The sequence below is a fragment of the Psammomys obesus genome, unplaced genomic scaffold (assembly GCF_907164565.1).
Source record: "Psammomys obesus unplaced genomic scaffold, mPsaObe1.curated_primary_1811, whole genome shotgun sequence".
Classification (NCBI taxonomy): Eukaryota; Metazoa; Chordata; class Mammalia; order Rodentia; family Muridae; genus Psammomys; species Psammomys obesus.
The window spans coordinates 3,850,853-3,870,338 of NW_026587216.1; the positions used below are offsets into that span (position 1 = coordinate 3,850,853).

Here is a 19,486-nt window from a genome sequence, read left to right on the forward strand (position 1 = left end):
AGGTTTAACTATGCAAGGCACCCGTGGGGGTTACAAGTACATAGGCCTGTGTAGAGATGAAAGGCATGGCTGAGTACTGGCAGGTAGGTGTGAACAGCTGAGCTCACTTGAAACTAGAAGATCTTGATTGCCAGAAAATAAATTTGACAGCTGAATAATGAAAATCCAGTACAGGCTTGACTGCAGGTGACTGCGAAAAGAAGCTGACACATTTGGTCAAGTTCAGTAGCGTTTAAGGTGGTTACAATAGTGAGTACTGGGGATAATTCAGAAATCTTACCTACCTTGTTAATTATCATTCTTGCTCCTAAGACTGGAAAGGAAGACAGCTGTTTTAAAGCAAAAATCAGCAGAATTCAGTGATTTCTTTACTATGAAGGCTAAGGAACACTTCTTCAAAGAAATTATACAAATGGCCAATAAACTATGAAAAGGTACCCCCCATCATTAATTTCCAGGAAAATGCAGATCAAAACAATGGCACTATGCCTTCCCACTCATTGGGATAACTACTTCCAAAATACCAAAATACAAGGACTGCTAGAAATGTGGGAATAGGAAGCTTGTCATTAGTGGAGGAATGGAAAATGCAACCATTGTGGAAAATGGTTTGACAGTTCCTTAAAAAAATGGAATACAGTTACCATGTGTGTTATTTAAGGCTCTCTAGAGGAATGGAGCTGATAAAGTGAATAAATGTATATATGAAAGGGGGATTTATTAAGCTAGCGCACCAGATGTGGTTCGGACAGTCCACAGGGGCAGTCTCCTGGCAGAGCTGAGCAGCATTAGTTGTCCAGTCCCTCGACTGCATGCCTCGGCAGCCCCAGTCTGGTGCCGAAGTCCAGGAGGTTTCCTGAGGAGCTGCTGGCTTTCAGTCTGTGTTAGGACCCTAAAGGAGCTAGATTGAGTGCTGGCCGCAGCAGCAGGGTAGACAGATCTGCCAGCAAGAGTGAGGGTGAAACAGGCAAAGCTTCCTTCTTCCATGTCATATGGGCTGCCACAATATACCCAGATTTTGGGGGAAGGGATGTCTTCCTTCTAATTAACTGATTAAGAAAATCACTCAGGCGGCTGGAGAGGTGGCTGAGCAGTTAAGAGCACTGTCTACTCTTCCAAAGGCCCGCAGTTCAGTTCCCAGCACCCACCTGGCAGCTCCCATCTGTCTGTACCTCCAGTTCCAGGGGATCTGACACCCTCACACAGACACATGCAAACAACGTTCATAAAACTGCAGTGCAACACCAGTGCACATAAAACTAGAAATAAAGCATTGAAAAAAAATAAAATTTGAAAGAGAAAAAAGGAAAATCCCTTAAAGGAGCACCCAGCAGCTTGGGTTTAGTTGATTCCAGATGTTGTCAAATTAGCAACCAAGAGTAGTCATCACACTGTATGACCCAACAATTCTACGTCCGAATACGTACTTCAGAGACTTGAAGTCAAGGTCTGGGAAAATGTATCGGTAGCTAAAGTGTCGAAGCAATTTAGTGTCAAGCAAAGAATAAGCCAGTAATTAAGGAGTGCGTGTACAGATAGAAAATTCTTGGCACGCAGGACAATGCTGATGGATCTTGAGGACGTTGTGCTCGCAAGCGAAGCAGTCACAAAAATCAAATGCTGTGTGCCTCTACATAGAGGAGGTATTGAGAGCAGTCAGAGTCACAGAGTGGGAAGGCGGAATAGTGCTTTCCAGGGGCTGCCAGAGGAGAAGGAACGGGGATGTTACTGCTGAGTACAGCGCTCCACTTCTGCAGCCTGTAAAGTTGGCCGGTCTGTGATTGGGGTGGGCTGCACAATGACAGGAGCGTATTTTACAGCACTGAAAAAAAAAAAAAATGGCAGGATGCGTAAGTAGAGGGATGGTGGCCTCATCTTCCGGAGGGAGGTGGGAAGGCTGAGGATGAGTGCTGGATCTGAGGTAGAGCTAGGTCTCCCAGCTGTTCCTCCACTTTGGCATGTGTCTACGTACAGAGTGGCCCCCAGCGTAGGTAGTTGTGCTTACTGGGTTGTTTTGCTGTCGTGATAACCATTATATTTCACAACATCGCATGCGTGTGCCTCCTCTCCACATGCTGCTGTGCCTCTAATCCGCTGTCATTGTATTAACCTAAGGAGAAAGGTTGAACTCTCTGCTGTGTAGCTTTTGCTCAGTAGAGCCAGAGCCTGTGTTTTCTGAGTTTTCCTCCACTCTGTCATGTCTCTTGCATTTGTTTTGTTTCTCTCGGAAAATTTCTGGAAGTAGATTTTCTAGGTCTAAGGATCGTAGGTTTTGATACAATGCAGTGGTCGCAGATAAACTGTCCTTAGACTTTTTATTTTCTTTTTATCGTTTTACTTGGAAAAGAATCAAAGGTACTTGAACCTTGCAGCCAAACTTCTAGATGCAAAGGAGCAAGCAGCCACTTGTAAACTAGAAAAGAACAAGCAAGGCCAAAAAGAGGCCCAAGAGAAAATAAGAAAGTTTCAAAGAGGTAAGCACTTTCAATGTTTACTTGTAGAAGCATAATAACATGCCAAATGATAAATGCTCTCGATGTTGTAGACGTTATAGTCTCTGTTATAACTTCTCAAGTGTTTCAGCATAAAGGAGCCCTGTCAGCTTAAAAAATGAAGGACTGTGTTGTAATCAAACTTTATTTGTGGACACCAACCTATGTACTTCATGTAATTTTCAGGTCACCAAATACAGTTTTTGGTATATTTGTGTGTGTGACAATGCACTTGCCCTGTGTGTACATGTGGAAGTCAAGTGCCAGTGTCAGGCCTCATCCTCCATTGCCCTCTCTACCTTATTTTTGTTGTTTGCTTGTGCCTGCCTGCCTTCTTCCCTCCTCCCTCTCTTTCTCTTTCTGTTTCTCTTTCTTTGTGTGTGGGGTGCTTTTGAGACAGTCTCTAAGAGGCTTTGACCATACTGAAACTATATAGAGCAGGCTGGCCTCAAACTCACAAAGACCTTCCTGCCTGTACTCTCAAGTGCTGAGATTAAACGTGTGCGCCTTAATGCCCAGATCCAACTTTATCTTTTGAGACATGAACTGAAACATCTAGAGCTGCCTTTCGGTTTTATCTAGACTGACTGGAGGCAAGCCCCTGGCATCCGCCCACATCCACACACCTCTCCTAAGCCCTGTGGTTGCAAATGTACACATTATCAGCCAGCTTTCACGTGGACACTGGGAATCTGAGCTCAGATCTCTTTACCCACTGGCTGTCTTCCTAGCCCCTCTTCTATTCATTCATTCACGCATTCATTCATTAATATTTGGTTTTGAGAGACGGTTTCTTTTTGTAGCCTGGGCTGCCCTGGACTCCCTTTGTAGACCAGGCTGGCACCAAATTCACAGTGATCCTCCTGCCTCTGTGTCCCCAAGTGCTAGGATTATAGGTGTGAGCCACTGTGCTTGGCAGCCTTTTATTTTTTAATTATTATACAATGTAAACTGTACTAGCTCACAGGCATACAGAAACAGGCAGTAGGCTGGATTTTGCTGTAGGTCATAGTTTGCCGATCCTAGATTTATAGTGTGAAATGCTACCTCCATTTCTTTCTTCTATACTTTTTTCTAATGGGGGTGTTTATTTTTTTTAATCTATTGTATTTATTAATTCTTTGTAGTATATATTATAAAAGTTAGTAAATGAAGTAACTGGTTATAAAAGAAAAGGAAGACATGCTGTTTTTAAACTATATTTACAAAATACAAAGCGTAAGAAGCAAGTATATAAAAATAAATGTATTTTTTCTTGGTAGAAATGGAAACTTTGGAAGACCATCCAGTATTCAACCCAGCCATAAAGATTTCACATCAACAAAATGAAAGGAAAAAGCCTCCTCTAACCACAGATGGTGACGGTGCTTTAAACTTTAATTTATTTGAAAAATCTGCAGCTGCTAATGAAGAAGAGAAAGGTAACACTAGGGGAACATGACTGCTGCTTTGCATTTTGGCACACTCTAGACTGACAGTAAAATTTTGCTTTCATAGTTGTTTGGTTTTTTAAGTAATAACGATTGTGATGTCTCACTTGTGTAGCATTTTGTCATTGCAGAGATGTCATCCCATCTCTCGCCGGTTCATTCTCCGAACTTGACAGCTAGGGTTTAACTGCCTAGATTCCCGTGTATGTGTTTGTGTGTGGTTTGTACACATGGCTGCCGAGGAGGCCTAAACGGGGTGTTAGATGTCCTAGAGCTGGAGTTACACGTGGCTATGAGCTGCCTCACATGGGTGCTGGGAACCAAACTGGGATTCTCTGCAAGAGCAGTATATGGCCTTAGCCACAGAGAGCTGTCCCGTCAGCCCCTGAAAAGCAGTTTTATTTTTATCGGATTTTATCCTTGGCTCTGAGTGAATTCTTGCCTTGGCTTCTCTTGGGGATGGACTGTGACCTGAGAATTGTAAGCCAAATCACCCATGCATACCAAAGTTGTCTTAGTCACAGTGGTTTTTAACAACAAAATAAACCAGGACTTTGTTGTGGGAAACATGAATGAGAGTTTGTGTAAGTGCAAGTTCTGTGTTTAAACCTATTTGTTGCTTCTGTTCTTTTAATCTTGGGGATCAAATCCAGGGTCTTACACAGACAAACAAATGTTTTGAAGTGGCACTGTGTCCCCAGTTCCTCCAGTGAAAACCTTTAGTGACATCAGTAACAAGCCCAAACCTTTTCATGGCATTTGAGAACTTTTGCATTCTCATTCACTTGTGTCTTTGCACGTTGCTCTCCAGTGTCCCAGCTGCTTCATTTGTTGTTTGATGGTTCCATTCCTTTGCTTTCTACCCCAAGTGCCATGGCACAGCTCCGTAAGTTCTCCATGACCACAGATGTGAGTGATCTCACATTTCTGTGTGTTGCTGTGCACACTAGTCATATTCTTCTCGTGTTCATCAGATTATATTACAGGTCACTCATATTAAATGGTAGACTTTTTAAATTATTCATTTATTCAGTAATATTTATTGAATCATTATTGTGGGAATAAGAGAAGTTACGTGAACAAAATAGCCCAGTTTGTGCTTTCAGAGAATATAGGCTTTTCATAGAGAGAGGAAGACTGCAGAGACGACCTAGCAGTTACGAGCACATACTGCTCTTGCAGAGGACCTGAGTTCAGTTCCCAACACCCACTTTTGGTAGCTTGAAACAAACTGGAACTTGGGCTCCCGAGGGTCTGACACCCTCTTCTGGCCATCTGTACTCATGTGCACATACCCAGACATAATTTAAAGTATTATTATAGTAATAATAATAATAATATAAATAGTAATGGTGATGATAGAGCAGAGAGGTAGCTGAGGCTACCCTGCAGGTAATATTAGTTCTGAGAATTATCTGAGAGCCTGACAGATAACAGGCATTAGCCTGGCAGCAAGTTGGTGGAAAGAACTCCCAAAGAAGAGAGATGGTAAGTTAAAAGTCTTAAGGTAAACGCTAGTTGATAGCATCACTTTTCAACAGATTTTTGTAATCAAGATGTACTCTATCTGTATTATTTGATGTGGTAGCTATTAGCAAAACATGACTATTGAGCACTTACGATGTGTTGACTAGTATAGCTGAGAATTTGAAATCATAATTGATTTCTCACCACAAGGCTGGTCGCTACTAGAACATTTAAAAAATTGCCTGAGGGCCAGTGTAATCACAACATTGGGGAAGGACCGCATATGATAGGTGGGGGTGGACACAGAAGTGCTTTAGGGCAGTTATAAAGAATGAGTACTTACTTTTTAGATGTACCAGTGAGCCGGTGAAAGGGGTGTTGATGGTAATGGCTGTGTTAAGTAGAGAAATGGAGTCTGACATATTTTTTCCAGTGACTGCATGGAGGGCATCCTACCAAATATTGTCATTCAGTAAATATGAGTGTGTATAAGGTCCTGGAGGTGAGCCAGGCGTGGTGGTACACACCTCAGATCCCAACAAGGAGGATCAGGAGTTCAAAATCATCCTTGGCTACAAAAGCAAGTTGTGGGTCTTTCTGGGCCATGTCTTGAGAAACCCTGTCTCAAAACTGATGGCCGCAACAACAAAAAGATTGGGATGTTCTGTGGTTCATCCATGAAGAGAATTGCATCACTTAGAGAAGATCAACCCTTTGTCTGTTCCTCTCTCACCTGTTCTCTTCAGAAATGTATTCCTTAAAGGGGAGCATGCTGCTTGCTCCACAGAGAATCTGTGTTGCTGTTGCTACTGTTAAAGAACAAGTCTTTGCCTTCCATTTAAGGTAAAAAGAAAGAACTTCATGATGTAAGGAATTTTGACTACACTGCTCGAAGCTGGACTGGAAAATCTCCCAAACAATTTCTTATCGATTGGGTCAGGAAGAATCTTCCCAAGAGTCCAAATCCTTCCTTTGAGAAAGTTCCAGTAGGTAGATACTGGAAATGTAGGTATGTTTCTCTGGCTAACTGAATGAACTTTCTGTTTATTGTAAAGTATGTAAGCATTTAGAAATGTCAGGCTTGCTGGTTCATGCTTGTAATCCCAGCACCTAAGAGGCTGAGGCACAAGTTCCAAGCTAGCCGGGGCTACAGAGTAAGTTCAAAGCTAGTCTGGCCAATAGAGTGAGATATCTTAAAAGCAAAACACAGATCAAGTAGGCATTTAAAAAACTCTCACTTCCTCATTTCCAGTTCACATTGCTTATAAATCATTATCTAATGCAGTGCCTTCCATGGAAAAAGTAATCATTGTAAGTTTAAGTTTGATGTTAATGAATTTCTGACTTTTTTGATTTGATGTCATCAATGTTTTTAAAGGTTTTCTTGTTATATGTGTGCTTCTTTTCAGGGTTAGGGTTGTCAAGTCTGAAGACGACGTCCTGGTGGTATGTCCTACAATCTTAACAGAGGACGGCATGCAAGCTCAGCACCTGGGAGCGACGCTGGCCCTCTATCGTCTGGTAAAAGGGCAGGTGAGCTTCTTCAGGCCTACCATGGTTCACAGGCCATGCACAGTGCGCATCCCTGAGGCCAAACTCCACAGTCTGAAAGCTCTGAAATCCAAGTCCTTCTCAGCGCAGACATGACGCCGCAGTACAAAATTCTGCACCAGGGAATTTGCTTTTGTGAATGAAATTGTTGAAAGTATTGCATAAAATTACTTTCAGGCTCTCTGTGGAAGGCATATTTAAAGTAAAAAGAATTTGTGTTTAGACATGGTCTAGCCCCAGTGTGCCCTATTGTCCAGTGTCCCAAAGTCTAAAATCCAAAACTTGTAGTTTCAAGTGTCTTGGATAACAGATGCCTGTCCTACAATAAAATTGTCCCATAAAACTCAAATTTTCAACTTAAAAATATAGACAAATGGTTTCATTTTTTTTCAATTTCAGGTGCTTACAGTTTAAAGACTAATGTACGACTGAAGGAAGAGGCTCTTTGCAAGAACACAATGCTCTATAGATTTTAGATTGCCAGCATTTTTTTTTTATATAATAAATGTGCTTTTCTGCCTTTATGGCAATTGTCTTAGTGTTCTATTGCTGTAAAGAGGCGCCATGCCCCCGGAAACTCTTAATTTATTTTTTAAAAAGGCATTTGGTTCGGGGCTTGCTTATGGTCTCAGAGGGTTAGTTTGGAGTCATAATGGCAGGAAGCAGAAACAAGGTGCTGGAGCAGTAGCTGAGAGCTCTACATGTTGATCTGCAGGCTGCAGGCAGAGAGAGAGAAAAAAAACAACAACAGAAAAGAGAACACTGGTCCTGGTGTGGGGGTTTGAAAACTCAAAGCCTACTCCCATTAACAGGCTTCATCCAACAAGGCCACACCTCATCATCCTTCCAAGTAGTTCCACTAACTGAGCACCAAGCATTCAAACATGATCTTTTGGGGCGATTGTCATTCAAACCACCACAGGAGATTAGATACTAAGTTAGCAGGAGTCCAAACAGCTGTTCTTTTCCAACTTCTGCCAAAGTTCAGAATGCCTTATTCCTCGAATTTTGAAAAGTAAAGTATAATAAGCTATAGATGCTTAATAAAAACAACTGTTGGAGTCACAGAGGTCATTGTAGGTTCTGCAGGAGCAGAAAAGTAGAATAACTGAAGGTTCCACTTGGTGTCATCCTTTAAAAATACTCTGACTTATAGCTCTAGTCCCCTGCCAGATCTTACAGGAGTTTCATATTTCCAAGTGCTCTGTTTTTGGTCTACATCTTACAGAGTATCCCTGCAGGATACTTAATAAACCGTTCACTCCAGTTTACCGTGCTCTGAAAGTGAGCGCTTTACAGGTACTCCACTAGCTACTTTTAGATGCAGAGACAGAAACCAGAGAGTTTAACTTACTCCTCCCCAGTCACATAGCCATTAAGTCAAGGATCCTGACTATGATGTGCCAGTTATGAACTGGTAGTCTGTGCATGTGTCTCTTATATTAATTGATGACTTTAAAATTTAGGGTAAAGCTCCATTTTAAGATACAGTCGACTGCTGTAAGTTCTCACTCACTGAGCACTGTAAAACACAGCTGCTGTTTCCCTTTCAGTCTGTTCATCAGTTGCTCCCTCCCACATACCGAGACGTTTGGGTGGAATGGAGTGATGAAGAAAAGAAAAAAGAAGAACTAAATAAAATGGAAACCAATAAACCACGTGATCTTTTTATTGCTAAGCTTTTGACTAAGTTGAAGCAGCAGCAGCAACAGCAGCAGCAGCAACAGCATCCTGAAAATAAAAAAGAGAGCTCTGAAGATCCTGAGGAATCTTGGGAAAACTTAGTTTCAGATGAGGATCTTTCTGCACTAACACTGGAGCCCACAAACGCAGAAGACCTGGAACCTGTTAGGAACCTCTTCAGGAGGCTGCAAAGCACAGCCAAGTATCAGAGACTGCTGAAGGAAAGACAGCAGTTGCCTGTGTTCAAACACCGGGATTCAATTGTGGAAACTCTGAAAAGGCACCGGGTTGTAGTCGTGGCAGGCGAAACAGGGAGTGGCAAAAGCACCCAGGTGCCACATTTCCTACTGGAAGACTTGCTTCTGAATGAGTGCGGAGCAAGGAAATGTAACATAGTCTGTACCCAGCCCCGAAGAATCTCAGCAGTGAGTTTAGCCACCAGAGTGTGTGATGAATTGGGCTGTGAAAGCGGACCTGGGGGAAGGGTAAGGCTTCTTCTCTCCATTCTGCCTCTGTGAGTAATGGTTTGGCTCTGCTTTGCTCGGGGAACCTGTACAGTGTACCAATTCTCACAATGGAATATCCAGGTGTATGTTACATACTTACCATTCGGAGACTAGGGACAGGTCAGATTCACTTTACTGTCTTATGTGGCTTATTGTTTCTGTAAGTCTTTTCTGTGGGATGTATCCTAAGAGGTTTCATTCTTTTCAATGAAGAGAAAACAAAAGGAAGATAGATAAACGTATTAGATTATTCAGAAAAGCAAAAAAAGACTACTGATGGTTCTGAAGAGATGGCTCAGAAGGTAGATGCAGCTTATGCACAGGCCTAGTGACCTTGTTGAATCCAGACCCTACAGGATGGCAGAAGAGAATCAACAGCCATCCTCCTGTTTCCACATGTGCACCATAGTTTGCAGGAGCCTACACTCGCACATATTAAATAAATCATAAAATTTCAAATTGTCAAAACAAATCTTACAGCTTCATGCAACTGAAAAACCATAGAAATATACTTTTTTTTTCTTTTGAGACAAGATTTCATTATAGTAGCCCAAGCCATCTGTGTAACTCAGTCTGGCCTTAAACTCAGAGCCGTACCACGGCCTCAGCCTCCCGAGTGCTAGGAGTACAGGTGTGAGCCGCCATGTCCTGCTAGAAGTAAGTCTTGATAGTCAATGCATAGGCAGATCTGCCAGACGGTTGCATGGAGCACCAAGACGGGCGCCCGTGCTGACTCCTTGCGGCTCCTTGGCTCGCTGGTGAGAACTGCAGCCACTCTGTTCTCCCCGCAGAATTCTTTGTGTGGCTACCAGATTCGGATGGAATCTCGAGCCAGTGAATCTACCAGGTTACTGTATTGTACAACAGGAGTTTTGCTGAGGAAACTTCAGGAAGATGGTCTTCTGACTGACGTGTCTCATGTCATTGTGGATGAGGTGAGTAGGTTTTATAATCGCATCCAGATAACTGCTAACCTTGTTGTATTAAACAGATGTTGCCGGTGGTACTGGCACACTATGCTTACTACATTCCACGTGCCATCCACGTAATGATTTAGTCACAGCCAGCAAGTGTCTTGTGTTAATGGAAGTGCTCAGTAAACGCTGTACCCTATCTGCTATGTGCTTGATGTCCTTCAAAGGGTCACACAGACACAAGCACATGTTCATCTATTTTTCCAGCATCGCAGTAGAGTGGATGTTTTTATTTTACGGAGATTCATTTGTATAGCTAGAGGCTCTGACAGTGTTCCTCTCTCTGTACTCAGCCCCCACATTGACAGGTTTCAAGACTGGTTCTCTCTTTTACAGCAGGCAAGAAATCATCAGCGTGTATTTTTTTAATCTAAATATCCTTCCATATAAATCAAGCTTGAGTGCACACTTGAATTATGCCCCCTTGTTATGACTGTTTCAGATATCTACCGGCCTACTCAAGTAAACTAATTTGCTATTTTTTTTTTCCAAGAAGAGCTATATAACAATTCTCTTTTCAGAAAGTGCTGTTAACTTTCTAGCAAAGCAGAATTGCTTACACCTGTAAATCTCAGTACTTGGTTGACTGAGACAGGAGGATTGCCTCAGGTTCCTAGCCAGCATGGAACAGTGTGAAACTATCTCAACATGCCAAGAAAAGAAAAGCCTGATGTAAAGTTCTTTATGACTGTCTATTAACTTACTAGATATAAAATGAGGTGTAAGAGGGCTGTCATTCTTTGGGTTTTGAGGCAGGGGCTTGCTGTGTAGCAGACTACCTCCTCAGTTCAGTCTTCCTGCCTCAGCCCCTAAGTGCTGCGATTATAGGCAATGTGGCACCACGAAGGCTCAGTCACTGATTTGTAGTTGGTAAGCTACGTATAGATTGCTTGATAGGCTACTTTCCCCTTTTTTGACTAGGAAATACTAGAAAAATAAAAATTACAATTTCACGATCCAGGAAAAGAAGAATTTCATCACTTAATTCATGCTTTTTTTTTCTGAGTGCATTCCATGTCTGTTTAGTTTATGATTCTTTCATATCACAGGTGTTCAAAAACATGCTTTTTTTAAGTGGGTTTACAATACTATATAATTTGGATGTCTTCTATTTATTTAACCATTTTTTAGTTGTTAGACAAATTTAGGTGAAGGTATTTTTAAACCTAATTAATATTCTGATTAAATAAGTGATAGGAATTAATTTTTATTTGAAGCATCTTTTTTCCTTGTGGGGTAGAGGTATTGTATATCCTTGTGTGTATATGTGTGTGTGTGTGTGTGTGTGTGTGTGTGTGTGTGTGTGTGTGTATTTTTTTTTTCAAGACAGAGTATTGTATATATTTTAAGATCCTCTTGTAAAGGATCTGTGTTCAGTTCTTACACCACATGGTCTCTTTGGGCAGCTGCACTCACACACACATACCCCAACACAGACACAGACATAATTAAAAATAAAATCTGGGGCTGGGGAGATGCCTCAGAGGTTAAGAGCATTTAATGCTCTGTTCTTCCAGAAGACCCAAATTTAGTTCTCGGCACCCACATGACAAATCATGTCTGTAACTCCTGTTCCAAAGGATCTGATTACCTCTTCTGGCCTCTGAAAAACATAAAATAAAAATAAATCTTTAAAAAGTAAAAATTTTAAATTAAAAGAACAGCAGCAGCTGGGCAGTGGTAGCGCACACCTTTTAATCCCAGCACTTGGGAGGCAGAGGCAGGTGGATCTCTATGAGCTTGAAGCCAGCCTGGTCTACCGAGCAAGTTCCAGGACAGCCAGGGCCACACAGTGAAACTCTATCTCAAAAAATAAACAAACAAAAAACCCAAAACAAAACAAAGAAACAGACAAAGAATCCTAGTGAAATTCCTCAGCCCACAGGGCTTTCCGGACAGCTCCTCTTCTGGCTGTGCTATAGGAGCTGTGTGGTTTGCTAGGGTGTATAGCTGGTATGGGGTCTAAGTAACTCTCACTGCTAGCTGTGCGCATAGCTCTAGCTTCTGGCCACCAGTAAGAGGTCCACTTAATGCTGCACTCTTTACTAGGGCTAGTGTATTGTGTCTTTTTAACAATCATGACTACAATTCATCTTCATCTTTCTGATAAAATTTTCCAAACTACTGCGATTCACTGGGTCTCTTTCCTGACCTTCAGACAGGAGTCTCCAGCCGCCTTCTAGACACTTTGACCTGTGGGAACCTCAGCTTCCAAAACTCAGAATGCCCTTCCCTGCTGACCCTTGTAACTTGCCCCACTTCTGTCTTCTTGATCCCAGTGAGGGAGCCCCACCATCACTAGCCAACCACCAAAGTAAAAGCATCCAGCATGTTTTGTCAGTTCTGCCTTCCACTTACTTCACATTCTCCACATTCACATTCTCCACATTCGGCGGTCTTACTCCTTGTAAGGGTCATTAGTATCTGTAGTTACTGTAACAGCATCTCATGGCGTTGAGCTCACAGTGCACCTGCCTCAGCTTCTAGGGTGCTGATATTGAAGATGTGTGGCGTCATGAACAGCCAGCTCCAGTTACCTTGTTGTGGCTCTTGTTTTCTGAGTTATAGCTAAGACTTAGACCACATGATTCTGCTTTAAGATGCTTTAGTCAGGAGGCAGCCTTCACTAGGCTGAACTCTCAGCTCCTTAATGGCGCTTTCTTAGGTTTACACAGCTATCACTGGGTACCTCTCTGGCTTTACTTCTTACATACTCCCATCCCAGGGCCCAAGTCATCGTTTTGATTTAGTTCCTGAACTGTATTATGAACCCTTTGTCAGTCTGGGTTTTTAAATTGTGATGCTGGGGGTTGGGAGGCCACCATGCATGTCTGTGCACCACATACATGCCTGTTGTCTGCAGCGGCCAGAAAAGGGCATCAGATCCCTTGCAACTAGAGTTACATGTATGCGGCTGCTGGCGTGCAAGCTCGTAAGCACTGAGCTACTTCTCCCTCCCCTTGTTTGTTTATGTTGGGTACTAGGAACTGAACCCAGGGTTTTATGCATGTATTGTGGCTTGATGCATGGGTCTGTGTCTTGACTTAAGTACTTTTTCTTCCCTTTCTCATCCTGTTTTTCTCCTTCTGCACCACCATTCAAACCGTCCATCAGCTTCCGGCATCATTGGCAAGTTCTCTGACAGTATATACAGTATCTTCTGTCTTGATTGCTTTTTAATTCTCAGCATATGCCACAAGCAAGGTACTGACTATTTGTTAGGCTTTGTTCTCTGGATGCTCCATTGTGTCATTTGATTGTCACACAACAACACGAAATTTTTATTATTTTTGTGGAGGAATAAGTAGACCCAGAGATATTTATATAACTTTCCCACAGTCATACTGTAAGTGGTCAAACAAGCAATTGATCCCCAGCCATGAATGCTTAAACCCTGTTGTCTGCCTTCCAAGCAGACTGTGAAAGTTACTTATTGTCTCCATGTCCTTCCTCTTTGCATGCTACTGTAATCTATTACAGATAAGGGCAGAAATATGTAAGAATACAGAAAGTTAGAGCCCAGACATACATGGAACAAATGCTTGTCACATTCCGGCAGCATAAATTATCTATGCCTGTAGCAAGCTGTGGAGTCCTCCTTCCATCATCTGTGCTTTGTCATAAGGTTTCAGAGTCACTCTTTAATGCATGTGTCAGAAGGGAAAGGAAATCTGTTTCTGCACAGTGATAAAGACCTAGTCAGAGTCCTGCTCTTTGGCTCAGTTTTCACTTAGCAGATGAACAGTCTGTCCTCTGTAATGGTGATAATGTGCCTTTATGTGACTCTCTGAGAGTTAGGAGTCAGGCTCAGTTCTAAAGGATAGTCAGATGTAGCCTGATCTTGTCAGCCATGTCTGAATGGTTTCTGAAGCCTTTCCTAGTGCAGAGTCCTACAGCTGTCATTAGATATGTGCTAATTCTTTTGTTTGTTTTGTTTTGTTTTGTTGAGATGGGGTATCTCTGCGGAGCCCTAGCTACATGGTCCCAGACTCACTCTGTAGACCAGGCTGGCCTCGAACTCAAGAGATCCTCCTGCCACTGCTTCCCGTGTGCAGGGATTACAGACGTGCACTAATTCCTCTCATTGAATTCAGGGTTAAGGGAGTAAATGTAGTTTTAGTTCTGAAGATGGGCCTTATTTGAAACATCTAGCTTCATCACCACACATGTCCTGACAGTATTCTAATATTAACTTTCAGTAGATTCGAGCATCGGATTATTTATCCTCGGGCCCTAGATGTGATTACTTTCATGTTGCCTTTCCGTTAGGTCCATGAGAGAAGTGTCCAGTCAGATTTCCTGCTCGTTATCTTGAAGGAAATTTTGCAGAAACGTTCTGACCTACACTTGATTCTCATGAGTGCCACCGTGGACAGTGACAAGTTCTCTTCATACTTCACACACTGTCCTATTCTTAGAATTTCAGGAAGAAGTTACCCTGTTGAGGTAAGTGTGTGTGTGTGTGTGTGTGTGTGTGTGTGTGTGTGTGTGTGTGTAAGCAGAAATCATTCAGACCAGAACATCAGCCCCTTATTCTGAGTCCAGTACTAGTTCCTAGACTCTACAGGTGAGGGGGGACATGGGGATGGCACTGACAGTCAGGGGCTGCTGCTTGCCTGGGGGTAGGAAGGATGGAAAAGCATGGTCTAGTGTGCTGATGACGGACTTGAAAAACTAAACCTTCCTTTCACATCAGCTCCTGTCTAGATTGAAGGTGGCGCCTGCCAGTCAGGCTGTCTGTTTTCCACTGGTCTTCTCTTGTGACCATTTTCTTCTAAAACCACACCTAGGTATGGTTTTAGTTTCTGTGAGCCCATACCACAGATCCTCCTGGATCTGTCAGAGTCTTCAGTCCCAGTTACACCAACAGAAAGCTTTTCCTCATCTCGTAACACAGCTTATTGATATTCCAAAGACGATGCCGTCTGTGTCCTCTTTAGTGGCATTTGCTGAAGTGACTGTGAGCCCACATCTCTATGTGCCTTATCCACAGGTCTTTCATCTTGAAGACATAGTAGAAGAAACGGGCTTTGTACTGGAGAAAGACTCAGAGTATTGTCAGAAATTTCTGGAGGAGGAAGAAGAAATCACCATTAATGTTACAAGTAAAGCTGGGGGAATAAAAAAGTATCAGGTAAAAAGAAAATACTCTGCAAGATGCTATAACTATGCCGAGAGCCACCTGCCGCAGGAGTTTAAGGTCGTGTGCTAACACTGTAGACTGGGTAACACTTGTAGAATGAGCGCATTTTAAAGGCTACTTTTAATCTTGTTTCAAAGACGTCAGTCCTTAAATTTTGCAATTGCAATTGTCTTTTATATCATTTGGGCCCATTATATGTAGAATCAAGGACACGAACACGAAGCGGCATTCAGAACAGCAGGGACTTGTTACTGAAGAGTGTTTCTAGTGATTTTTTTCCTTCTGAGACTGAAGAGGTAGCGCTGTCCTAAATCTGGATTTGTGCCCTTGGATTTTTGGCAGCCTGTGTCTTGGCAGGAGCCAACGTTAGATCTGTAATGAAGTTGCTCAAGGGGAACAGTGTTTGCTGGAACGTCAGCAGCACTTCGGTGACTGGGGGTGACTGTGGAAGGCCCATGCCTCTCTCTTGGCAGTGGTGCCAGGTCCAGTCTCCACTACATCCAGGCTAGTCGGCGTGCTCTGTGTGCATGGATCCAGACTTTCGGAAACACAAAACTGTCAGTCTTAGCAGATAAGCCAAGAAAGTAGGAGCAATGGGATTTTTTCCCTAAAACCTTATAGATAAAAATTAAAACTGAAGAAAGGCTTCGAAGGGTATTTCAGATGAAGTGAGAACTTAGCAGCCAGATGGAATGCAGAAAAAATGAATGGGTGAAAACTACCCTCATTAAAGCTGTTACAGACTCTTTGGCTTTAATGCCTTTTAACTTCCAGAAAAATGCATGAGTATAGTATGTTTTTCTACAATTATTTTTAAGTGAGCGTGGAAAAATAAATAGGTTTTTGCTATTTATAAGTTAAAAGTATAGGAAAATGACAAAATTTCATGTTGCTTTTTTTCAATTTCTACCATTAAGTGGGGTGTGGTGATACAGGCTGGCAGTCCCAGCTACTCAGAATGCTGGGCTGTGAGGACCCCTCGTGTCCATGAGTTCCAGACTAGCCCTGGTGACTCAGCAAGCACCATTCTTAAGCCTAATCATTTGACTGATTGTACTTCTGCTACATTGTAGCAGTAATGGCAATGATAAGAACTTAATTTAAATGGGTAAAGATAGCACTGTTATTTCTTTGTGTTATAAAAATACGGTTTGTGTTTGGGTTTTGCAGTTTGCATTGTTGTTTGTTTGCAGTGGTGGGACTTGAACCAGGGCCTCAGACATGATTAGCAAATGCTCTCCCCCCGAGTATCTACAGCCCAAAAGCTTTCTCTGGTTGGATTTTCTTTTAGGAATACATCCCAGTTCAGACTGGAGCAAGTACTGAATTAAATCCATTTTATCAAAAGTACAGCAGCCGTACTCAGCATGCTATTCTCTACATGAACCCTCATAAAATCAACCTGGACCTCATTTTGGAACTTCTTGTATATTTAGGTATCTTTCTATTTGTTTTGATAAAATAGTTCTGCCAGCTGGAGGCATTTATTAATATTTTATATGCTGTTTCCTATCCTGCTTTGAATATTTTCTTTTAAATTTTAGACAAAAGTCCTCAGTTCAGAAATATTGAAGGAGCAGTATTGATCTTCTTACCTGGCCTTGCTCATATCCAACAGTTGTATGATCTCCTCTCAAATGACAGAAGATTTTATTCTGAGCGGTAACTATGAACCTTCATTATATTCTTTGTAATTCCAAAACAGAAGATCTGGTACATTAACTTTGAACCAGAATTTTCAGGCTTTTCAACTTCAGCTAAAATTGGCCATGGTAGGGCTAGTTGGATGGCTCAGTAGTTAAGAGCCCTGACTGTTCTTCCAAAGGACCCATGTTCAGTTCCCAGCACCCTTGGTGCTTATAACTGTCAGTTACTCCAGTTCCGGGGATCTGCACCCTTTTCACACTACACATACAGTATCACAGAGACACGTACTGGCAGATCATCCAAACACATTTTTTATAAGTCTCTACAATTGTTTGTACAGATTTTTTGTTTGTTCATTTTTATCTAATGAAAATTTGCAGGTACTGTATCTGCATTTTAAGGGGGTTTTATTTTTGTTTGTTTGTTTGTTTGTTTTTTTCATTCTGAGCCAAGAATTCTGTGGTTAATTATAGTAATTCCTGACCACTGAGTTTTCCAAAAGCCACAAAAGTTTTGCAGTTCAGCGATCATGTTTATTTAAATAGCCACATATATGCTCTGTTCTAGTTGATTGCTCTTGTTGTGGTTATCATATTGTCGGAACGTTAAAAAATATTTCAACCTCAGATTTCATATAATAAGCACACCCATCCCTAATCAAACAACTCAAAATTCAGAATCTGGAACACTTACAGTCCCAGGCATTTCAGAAGAGGAATACTCCACCTGTGACCTGCTCGTATTTTCCCCTGGCAGGTGTATTGTGGAGACTTATTAGATTATTCTGTGAAATTGTTTGTTTAAAATTTTTCATAATCAAATATTAAAGGTTGTTTTCTATCTGCAAATAAATTTTGTTATTCTTTGCAGTGTCTTCTAAAGAGAAACACTTGCTAAGAACTATGATTTTAACTTTCAGATACGAGGTTATCGCTCTGCACTCTGTTCTCTCCACTCAAGATCAAGCGGCAGCATTTACACTTCCCCCTCCAGGAATCAGGAAGGTAAATTGAGGATGCAAATCTGTGCGGCTTGAGACTATCTCAGGAGTGCATCAGTGCTGGATGCATGGCCGACTGCAGGGGTCTGCAGCTCAGCATCCCCCAAGGGAACCTACTATGTGACCACAGTTTGGTTCTCAACACCCACAATTATGAAACTCCAGTTCCAGGGCAGCCTTTGAAGCCTCTAGCCTTCTTGGGAATCTTTACTCAAATCCTGTGCATGCAGACGTGTATATATATATATATATATATATATATGTGTGTGTGTGTGTGTGTGTGTGTGTGTGTGTGTTATATATGTGTGTGTGTACATATATATAACATAAAAATCATTTAAAAATAGTTTTTAATTTAGACATTTCAGTACTTACATTATGTACTAAAAGTAGATAAGAATTTTGAGGAGAATGATAGTTGGGAAATATAACACATATATTCTTTTTAAAAAAGAAAAAAAATGACTACTTTCTCATAAGAAAGCATCATGAGCCAGGCATAGTGGCCCGTGCCGTTAGTCCCAACACTCAGAGGCAGAAGCAGGTGGATCTCTGAGTTTAGGGCCAGCCTGGTCTACATAGTAAGTTCCAGGATGGCCAGAGCTATGTAGAGAGATCCTGGGAAGGAAGGAAGGAAGGAAGGAAGGAAGGAAGGAAGGAAGGAAGGAAGGAAGGAAGGAAGGAAGGAAGGAAGGAAGGAAGGGAGGAAGGAAGGGAGGGAGGGAGGAGAGAGATGGGGAGGAAGGAAGGAAAAAGAGAGCTGGGGGAGGAAGGAAGGAAGCAAGCAAGTATGCATGTATCATAAAGGAGATTGGATGTCCTGGGAGGATTCTTACTCTGTAGGTATTGGTTCCTTCAGCCTTAATCATTCATTCATTCATTCCATTCATTAATATAATCAAACTCAGAACAGTGCCTATACTGTGCAGCTGTTCTACTATTGAGCCATATCCTCAGCCCCAGCTTTTAATTCCTGGTTATAGGTCACACTCCAAGGTTCACATGTCCTCTGGTCATGGTTCTGAATGCAGAGATTCTTGACAAAGAATTTTTTCTCCCAGAGGAAATTATTAAAAACAATAGTTACACTGTGGGACACTTTGGGAAGTGGGGAGCTTTCTGACCAATGTACAAGGCCTGGGTCCTCATCCCTAACTGACCATCACTCAACTTCAGTTTTTTATTTTTAATCTGGTGGTTTCTAATATGCTCTGAGAACTCCAAGGATCCTGAGCTGGGCTCTGGTCTCTAAGATCTGCTTCCCTATAAGAAAGATTTTTGTTTGAAGAGTTCACCTTAAGAAAAGACTCTTAGCACTGCCAAAGAACAGTGGTCACATAGGTTCCACAAACCTCTTTAAGCTGGGAGCAGTACTGAGACATAGTTAAAATAGAGCAGAGTTTCTGGGATGGGACCTAGACTTTCCCAGATATTTTACCTCCAAGGATTCAAGAACATTAAAAATACATAAGGTTATAGTGTTCAACAGTCACTGCTTAAGAATTTTAAAGCTAGACCTAAAATATCATGTTCCTCTTCCTCCTTATTTACAGCTGAGGTGTTGAGACCAGGGGTAAAGTGACTTGCAGAGGC

At 41.9% G+C, this 19,486-nt stretch overlaps 1 protein-coding gene across 2 annotated transcripts in view; it reads left to right on the plus strand.

The window, feature by feature from the left end:
* The window catches only part of Dhx29 (DExH-box helicase 29), a 47,988-nt gene that overhangs the window by 16,724 nt on the left and 11,778 nt on the right, over positions 1-19,486 (plus strand). Inside the window, exons 7-17 of one of the 2 annotated variants that reach the window (XM_055603410.1) lie at positions 2,348-2,474; positions 3,755-3,913; positions 6,233-6,398; positions 6,799-6,922; positions 8,494-9,108; positions 9,921-10,064; positions 14,373-14,549; positions 15,097-15,237; positions 16,538-16,682; positions 16,791-16,908; positions 17,813-17,897. In XM_055603410.1, coding sequence (XP_055459385.1) covers positions 2,348-2,474; positions 3,755-3,913; positions 6,233-6,398; positions 6,799-6,922; positions 8,494-9,108; positions 9,921-10,064; positions 14,373-14,549; positions 15,097-15,237; positions 16,538-16,682; positions 16,791-16,908; positions 17,813-17,897 — 2,001 coding nt within the window. The remainder of the gene's footprint in view (positions 1-2,347; positions 2,475-3,754; positions 3,914-6,232; positions 6,399-6,798; positions 6,923-8,493; positions 9,109-9,920; positions 10,065-14,372; positions 14,550-15,096; positions 15,238-16,537; positions 16,683-16,790; positions 16,909-17,812; positions 17,898-19,486) is intronic. The other variant, XM_055603411.1, reaches the window with a different exon arrangement.